This window comes from Besnoitia besnoiti, assembly GCF_002563875.1.
Source record: "Besnoitia besnoiti strain Bb-Ger1 chromosome Unknown contig00154, whole genome shotgun sequence".
Classification (NCBI taxonomy): domain Eukaryota; phylum Apicomplexa; class Conoidasida; order Eucoccidiorida; family Sarcocystidae; genus Besnoitia; species Besnoitia besnoiti.
This window is the reverse complement of record NW_021704032.1, coordinates 1-8,752: the sequence shown is the minus strand read 5'-3', so window position 1 is coordinate 8,752 and position 8,752 is coordinate 1. Positions and strand designations below refer to the sequence as shown.

Genomic DNA, 8,752 nt, shown 5'->3' with positions numbered 1-8,752 from the left:
ATCGTGTTGGCTAGGTGAACTAATCACGTTTCATAAATACAATCAGTGAAAGCTCTTTGATTTCCATGAACGGAGTTACATATTAGATTCTCTTCGCTCCCATGGTATTTAGTAAGTTAACATTGAAACGTATCCAGTGTAAAGTTTGAACGTAATCCAGCTTTACCTTCTATGTTGTTATGTTAACCAAATAAGTTTCATCGTTGTTGATATTTCATTGACATGTTGATAACATAAATACTAACAAACCACCGGTTTTGGATGGGATTACTTTTAACACCGCATAATATGCTAAAAAGTACCATTCAGGTACGATATGAAGCGGAGTTAAAACCGGTTCACTGGTATGGAGTTATCTGGGTGCGATAATTCAATCAAACCAAAAGCCGTTTGTAAGAAAATTAAACCAATTAGATAATATGGTAGATAGGGAACAAACTGTCTCCAGACGTTCTTAACCCAGCTCACGTATTACATCTGACGGTGAACTAGCGTTCCTAACTGAATCTTGTTCAATAACAAGGGAGTAATGAGCCGACATGGAGGTGCTGATACAATCCGAGGATTAGAACTCCCAATATTATCTGACCTGTTATCCCCGGCGTACCTTACGACCGTTATATGATTTAGAGATAGAATGTAATGTGGATTAATATCCACATGGTTTCTACAAAGTGTAGATATAAAATAGTGAATGGTTCTGTAAAGATCTTGCATAACATACCTTTAGATTTGCTTAGCATTATAGAGCTTGTAGGCATGTAAGTAACTAAAGAACTATAGATACTTTGAGTGAAGAATACAAGGATAGCTCCAACAATAACATGGCTAAAATGTATACCAGTTAAGATGAAAAGTCCATTACCAAATGCATTATCATTAATATAAAGAGATAGTCCTAAGTATTCCGTACAGACTAACATTAAGAAGGCGACTACCAAAGTGAATGTCATGATATTCGTACAGCTTGTATACAAATGTTGGTTTTTCAAATATACGCTGGATACCACTATACTTAATGCACTTAACATGATGGTCATGAAAAGCACAAGAGAACTTGGATCCGGTAAACAAAGACCTTCAAGATCTAAACCAGTAGTCCAACTCGTAGTATATACTCCCCAGAAAAAGGTAGTTTATATCAACCTAGGAATCCCATTTTAGTAAGTGTAACATGGAGTCTAGCTTCAGTTGTTATCTGATTGGTATTGCATGCCTGGTGACTTAGAATATGATTCTTATTAATGGGAGCACAGTTCCCTGGGTATCCAATCCAGTGCTCTGCCTTGGGCATTGAAACTAACCCACAGTTCAACCCTGTATTATAAAATCCAGTAGACTCATGTCCTTGTCGTTTATATAAATCTATTAATGCTTGTCAAGTTCCTTGTATCTAGTGTTGATGTACAACAGACGCTCTCCTTGTTCCACTACCTAACCATAATCTATTGTTCCAGATATTAAGGAATGTACGCTTCATATAAACTACACAACGTTATGCCAAGAAGGATACCAGATTACCCTGATTATCTTTGTTATATTAATACATGTGTTTCAATTGGTTCTATATCCACAATAGTTATCATCTTAACTATGCTCTGCTAATGCACTTAACATGATGGTCATGAAAAGCACAAGAGAACTTGGATCCGGTAAACAAAGACCTTCAAGATCTAAACCAGTAGTCCAACTCGTAGTATATACTCCCCAGAAAAAGGTAGTTTATATCAACCTAGGAATCCCATTTTAGTAAGTGTAACATGGAGTCTAGCTTCAGTTGTTATCTGATTGGTATTGCATGCCTGGTGACTTAGAATATGATTCTTATTAATGGGAGCACAGTTCCCTGGGTATCCAATCCAGTGCTCTGCCTTGGGCATTGAAACTAACCCACAGTTCAACCCTGTATTATAAAATCCAGTAGACTCATGTCCTTGTCGTTTATATAAATCTATTAATGCTTGTCAAGTTCCTTGTATCTAGTTAGCTCACTGCGTACTTAGGATCAGACCAAAAGAGTTCACTAATGGTACTAGAAAATAGGAGATCGCGTTAGTTCTTGGGAAAACGACTTCCGAACCACCAATATATATTGGTACAAAGAAGTTACCATATCCTCCGTACAAGCACTCAGCTAGTTATTGAAACACACTTCCCTTCTCGCCGTTAGCATGATCTCAAAGTACCAGAAGCCATGTGATCTATATAGTATAACGGGACATTAGACCGAACCTGCGATAGATAAATATATCTTGGATGATTGTATATTAGCGGCTAAATGTCAATCAAACATGCGAATTTTAGGTTTTCCATGAAATCTATTTGGAAGAAGAGGCTTGATAGTACTACCGTAAGTACATAATATACAGTCCCAGCAGTAGCGGTTAAACTATAGAAGAGTCGAGTATTATCCATGCATACCAGGCGTAAAAAGCGTTCATCCAGTTACTAAACAGGTGCCAGGCCAACAAGAATCCGATCCGTGTATTCCGTACAGACTAACATTAAGAAGGCGACTACCAAAGTGAATGTCATGATATTCGTACAGCTTGTATACAAATGTTGGTTTTTCAAATATACGCTGGATACCACTATACTTAATGCACTTAACATGATGGTCATGAAAAGCACAAGAGAACTTGGATCCGGTAAACAAAGACCTTCAAGATCTAAACCAGTAGTCCAACTCGTAGTATATACTCCCCAGAAAAAGGTAGTTTATATCAACCTAGGAATCCCATTTTAGTAAGTGTAACATGGAGTCTAGCTTCAGTTGTTATCTGATTGGTATTGCATGCCTGGTGACTTAGAATATGATTCTTATTAATGGGAGCACAGTTCCCTGGGTATCCAATCCAGTGCTCTGCCTTGGGCATTGAAACTAACCCACAGTTCAACCCTGTATTATAAAATCCAGTAGACTCATGTCCTTGTCGTTTATATAAATCTATTAATGCTTGTCAAGTTCCTTGTATCTAGTGTTGATGTACAACAGACGCTCTCCTTGTTCCACTACCTAACCATAATCTATTGTTCCAGATATTAAGGAATGTACGCTTCATATAACTACACAACGTTATGCCAAGAAGGATACCAGATTACCCTGATTATCTTTGTTATATTAATACATGGTGTTCAATTGGTTCTATATCCACAATAGTTATCATCTTAACTATGCTCTGCATTAAGTATAGTGGTATCCAGCGTATATTTGAAAAACCAACATTTGTATACAAGCTGTACGAATATCATGACATTCACTTTGGTAGTCGCCTTCTTAATGTTAGTCTGTACGGAATACACGGATCGGATTCTTGTTGGCCTGGCACCTGTTTAGTAACTGGATGAACGCTTTTTACGCCTGGTATGCATGGATAATACTCGACTCTTCTATAGTTTAACCGCTACTGCTGGGACTGTATATTATGTACTTACGGTAGTACTATCAAGCCTCTTCTTCCAAATAGATTTCATGGAAAACCTAAAATTCGCATGTTTGATTGACATTTAGCCGCTAATATACAATCATCCAAGATATATTTATCTATCGCAGGTTCGGTCTAATGTCCCGTTATACTATATAGATCACATGGCTTCTGGTACTTTGAGATCATGCTAACGGCGAGAAGGGAAGTGTGTTTCAAAGAAAAGGGATGTTTAGCCGGGAAGTTAGCGTCTAAAATATATAACCGATAGTCTCAACTTAGATGCACAGATGGACATAATTAATCCTTGTACGGTTTGTACCTACTTGACTCCTCAGTTTAAGTTAAGGAGTCCTTTGTTTACAGCTTGTACCGTTACTTTCAGGAGCATACCGTTAAATTCGATGATCTTATGTGTTCACTCAAATCGAATAAACAAAGACATTATAGTTCCTAGAATACTGAAGATGACTCCGGTTATGAGATACAGACAACCAAGTTCTTTATGATTGCAGTACACCACCACCCCACTGGACTGCTTAAGACAGCTAAAAGTGTTGGATTTCAATATCACGGTAATCATGTTTGCTTGGAAGCTGTAGTCATTATAACTATTGATTTAGTATAAGCATAGAACCAATCCGGTAGTAAGATATACGATAGTAGCTAATCTACCATATAAGATATAAGTCGCTTGTGGAATAGCACTACCAATAATAATCAAGAAGATCATACTGTATACCCAAATAATTACCCATCCACTGACTACATTTCGAGTCATAAAATGTTGTCGTATCAACATTCGAGTATTCAAAGCTCGAATTTCAGATAAAAGAGCTAAGTTAATGAGAGAGAGATAAACATGGACTTTTACCGAACGGAGGACGCACTTACTTTAACACCGCATAATATGCTAAAAAGTACCATTCAGGTACGATATGAAGCGGAGTTACAAACCGGTTCACTGGTATGGAGTTATCTGGGTGCGATAATTCAATCAAACCAAAAGCCGTTTGTAAGAAAATTAAACCAATTAGATAGGATAGACATTTAGCATCGGTCATTAACATATGAGGATAGAAGGCTACTTTAAGTGCGGAATCAATACCTGCAGGGTTACTAGAACCATTTAAATGTAAATAGAAGATGTGTAATACAATTAGAATGCAACCTACAAAAGGTAATATAAAGTGCAATACAAAGAATCGTTTTAATGTTACATCAGATACATAGTATCCACCGAGTAACCAAGGTACTAAATATGGTATTGGAGAAAGGAGATTAGTAATGACTGTAGCACCCCAGAAACTCATCTGTCCCCATGGTAGTACATAACCGAGGAAAGCAGTGGCTATAGTAAGTAGATATAAAACTAAACCAGACATCCAAGCAGTAGTTAAATAACTATAGCTGGAGTTATACATACCTCGAGACATGTGTATTAAGATACACAAGAAGACGAAAGAAGCAGTTGTTGCATGCAACATCCTAAATTCCCATCCTGCTGCTACCTCTCTAACTAGATGTTGAACACTAGCAAATGCACAAGATGCTTCAGAAGTATATCGGAACGCTAAAGTGATACCTGTAATTATTTGGGTATACAGTATGATCTTCTTGATTTATTATTGGTAGTGTATTCCACAAGCGACTTATATTATATGGTGATTAGCTACATCGTATATCTTACTACCGGATTGGTTCTATGTATACTAAATCAATAGTTATAATGAAACAGCTTCCAAGCAAACATGATTACCGTGATATTGAAATCCAACACTTTTAGCTGTCTTAAGCAGTCCAGTGGGGTGGTGGTGTACTGCAATCATAAAGAACTTGGTTGTCTGTATCTCATAACCGGAGTCATCTTCAGTATTCTAGGAACTATAATGTCTTTGTTTATTCGATTTGAGTTATACAGTTCTGGATCGCGGATCATTTGTACAGAGACGATAGCTACTTATAATGTGATAATAACGATACATGGCCTAGCTATGATCTTTATGTTCTTAATGCCTGCTTTGTACGGAGGATATGGTAACTTCTTTGTACCAATATATATTTGGTGGTTCGGAAGTCGTTTTCCCAAGAACTAACGCGATCTCCTATTTTCTAGTACCATTAGTGAACTCTTTTGGTCTGATCCTAAGTACGCAGTGAGCTAACTAGATACAAGGAACTTGACAAGCATTAATAGATTTATATAAACGACAAGGACATGAGTCTACTGGATTTTATAATACAGGGTTGAACTGTGTAAAGATCATTGTGTTATGGTTCTATCACAAACCATTGAGATTACGAAGTTATGGTTTTGGGCTCGTGAGTGTCTCTCAATAACTAGCATGAGTGCTTGTACGATAATTATATCAATGCAGTACAATTAAGGCGTGTAGCATCTCTATGCTCCTTAACATCACAGCTATGTCGAATTATCGCACCCAGATAACTCCATACCAGTGAAACCGGTTTTGTAACTCCGCTTCATATCGTACCTGAATGGTACTTTTTAGCATATTATGCGGTGTTAAAAGTAATCCCATCCAAAACCGGTGGTTTGTTAGTATTTATGTCCTCTCTCATTAACTTAGCTCTTTTATCTGAAATTCGAGCTTTGAATACTCGAATGTTGATACGACAACATTTTATGACTCGAAATGTAGTCAGTGGATGGGTAATTATTTGGGTATACAGTATGATCTTCTTGATTATTATTGGTAGTGCTATTCCACAAGCGACTTATATCTTATATGGTAGATTAGCTACTATCGTATATCTTTACTACCGGATTGGTTCTATGCTTATACTAAATCAATAGTTATAATGACTACAGCTTCCAAGCAAACATGATTACCGTGATATTGAAATCCAACACTTTTAGCTGTCTTAAGCAGTCCAGTGGGGTGGTGGTGTACTGCAATCATAAAGAACTTGGTTGTCTGTATCTCATAACCGGAGTCATCTTCAGTATTCTAGGAACTATAATGTCTTTGTTTATTCGATTTGAGTTATACAGTTCTGGATCGCGGATCATTTGTACAGAGACGATAGCTACTTATAATGTGATAATAACGATACATGGCCTAGCTATGATCTTTATGTTCTTAATGCCTGCTTTGTACGGAGGATATGGTAACTTCTTTGTACCAATATATATTGGTGGTTCGGAAGTCGTTTTCCCAAGAACTAACGCGATCTCCTATTTTCTAGTACCATTAGTGAACTCTTTTGGTCTGATCCTAAGTACGCAGTGAGCTAACTAGATACAAGGAACTTGACAAGCATTAATAGATTTTATATAAACGACAAGGACATGAGTCTACTGGATTTTTATAATACAGGGTTGAACTGTGGGTTAGTTTCAATGCCAAGGCAGAGCACTGGATTGGATACCAGGGAACTGTGCTCCCGTTAATAAGAATCATATTCTAAGTCACCAGGCATGCAATACCAATCAGATAACAACTGAAGCTAGACTCCATGTTACACTTACTAAAATGGGATTCCTAGGTTGATATAAACTACCTTTTTCTGGGAGTATATACTACGAGTTGGACTACTGGTTTAGATCTTGAAGGTCTTTGTTTACCGGATCCAAGTTCTCTTGTGCTTTTCATGACCATCATGTTAAGTGCATTAGCAGAGCATAGTTTAAGATGATAACTATTGTGGATATAGAACCAATTGAACACCATGTATTAATATAACAAAGATAATCAGGGTAATCTGGTATCCTTCTTGGCATAACGTTGTGTAGTTATATGAAGCGTACATTCCTTAATATCTGGAACAATAGATTATGGTTAGGTAGTGGAACAAGGAGAGCGTCTGTTGTACATCAACACTAGATACTGCTAATACCACTGTAGAGGTATAGTATATAATCCCTGCCCGGTGCAGTAAAATGTAAACGGCGGCTGTATTATGACGGTCCAAAGGTAGGTAAATCCTTGTCGGGTAATTATCGTCGTGCGTGAAAGTTGGTCCGACTCTTCACATGTCGTTTATCTAAAACTTTCTTAAATAGAATTATCTTTGAATATGAGGATCCAGATGGCCCGACGGTTAGACCCTGAGCACCTTTACATCCCTTAAATCATATACAGGATCAAATCTTCCTTGAGCGACTCGACAGGCACTAGAGATAGCGTGAAAGCTCTTTTGATTTCCATGAACGGAGTTACATATTAGATTCTCTTCGCTCCCATGGTATTTAGTAAGTTAACATTGAAACGTATCCAGTGTAAAGTTTGAACGTAATCCAGCTTTACCTTCTATGTTGTTATGTTAACCAAATAAGTTTCATCGTTGTTGATATTTCATTGACATGTTGATAACATAAATACTAACAAACCACCGGTTTTGGATGGGATTACTTTTAACACCGCATAATATGCTAAAAAGTACCATTCAGGTACGATATGAAGCGGAGTTACAAACCGGTTCACTGGTATGGAGTTATCTGGGTGCGATAATTCAATCAAACCAAAAGCCGTTTGTAAGAAAATTAAACCAATTAGATAGGATAGACATTTAGCATCGGTCATTAACATATGAGGATAGAAGGCTACTTTAAGTGCGGAATCAATACCTGCAGGGTTACTAGAACCATTTAAATGTAAATAGAAGATGTGTAATACAATTAGAATGCAACCTACAAAAGGTAATATAAAGTGCAATACAAAGAATCGTTTTAATGTTACATCAGATACATAGTATCCACCGAGTAACCAAGGTACTAAATATGGTATTGGAGAAAGGAGATTAGTAATGACTGTAGCACCCCAGAAACTCATCTGTCCCCATGGTAGTACATAACCGAGGAAAGCAGTGGCTATAGTAAGTAGATATAAAACTAAACCAGACATCCAAGCAGTAGTTAAATAACTATAGCTGGAGTTATACATACCTCGAGACATGTGTATTAAGATACACAAGAAGACGAAAGAAGCAGTTGTTGCATGCAACATCCTAAATTCCCATCCTGCTGCTACCTCTCTAACTAGATGTTGAACACTAGCAAATGCACAAGATGCTTCAGAAGTATATCGGAACGCTAAAGTGATACCTGTAATTATTTGGAGTACAAAGGTAATTGCAACTAAGAAACCAAAGTTATAAGATGAATTTAGATTGAGAGCACACCGATAAAAGACGAGGTGTGCCCGGAATAGACTCATGGAAATTTGGTGTGTTCTCGAAACCATGCTAGCACAATAGAACTTCGTTAAATAACTACATATTAAAATGAGCGCATGTAAACTAGTCTTAAAACACACCGCTCGTCACGTAACAAATCTCAATCGTACTGTAGATTTTATATATGT

The 8,752-nt window shown here is 37.2% G+C and overlaps 4 protein-coding genes across 4 annotated transcripts; 1 reads left to right on the top strand and 3 right to left on the bottom strand.

Moving 5' to 3' along the window:
- Positions 1-626: 626 nt before the first annotated feature.
- On the bottom strand, positions 627-1,040 carry BESB_029660 (cytochrome c oxidase subunit iii subfamily protein; the record flags this gene model as incomplete). Its single annotated transcript, XM_029361634.1, has 1 exon — positions 627-1,040. The coding sequence occupies one exon, from the start codon at positions 1,038-1,040 to the stop codon at positions 627-629; it is 414 nt and encodes a 137-aa protein (XP_029214702.1).
- Positions 1,041-2,614: 1,574 nt separating this feature from the next.
- On the top strand, positions 2,615-3,348 carry BESB_029650 (uncharacterized protein; the record flags this gene model as incomplete). The annotated part of the gene is made up of 2 exons (XM_029361633.1): positions 2,615-2,648; positions 3,161-3,348. 2 exons carry the CDS (start codon positions 2,615-2,617, stop codon positions 3,346-3,348), a joined length of 222 nt encoding a protein of 73 aa, XP_029214701.1.
- Positions 3,349-4,315: 967 nt separating this feature from the next.
- BESB_029640 (cytochrome b) lies at positions 4,316-5,254 on the bottom strand (the record flags this gene model as incomplete). The annotated part of the gene is made up of 2 exons (XM_029361632.1): positions 4,316-5,010; positions 5,185-5,254. 2 exons carry the CDS (start codon positions 5,252-5,254, stop codon positions 4,316-4,318), a joined length of 765 nt encoding a protein of 254 aa, XP_029214700.1.
- Positions 5,255-7,744: 2,490 nt separating this feature from the next.
- BESB_029630 (cytochrome b) lies at positions 7,745-8,605 on the bottom strand (the record flags this gene model as incomplete). Its single annotated transcript, XM_029361631.1, has 1 exon — positions 7,745-8,605. One exon carries the CDS (start codon positions 8,603-8,605, stop codon positions 7,745-7,747), a length of 861 nt encoding a protein of 286 aa, XP_029214699.1.
- Positions 8,606-8,752: the final 147 nt, after the last annotated feature.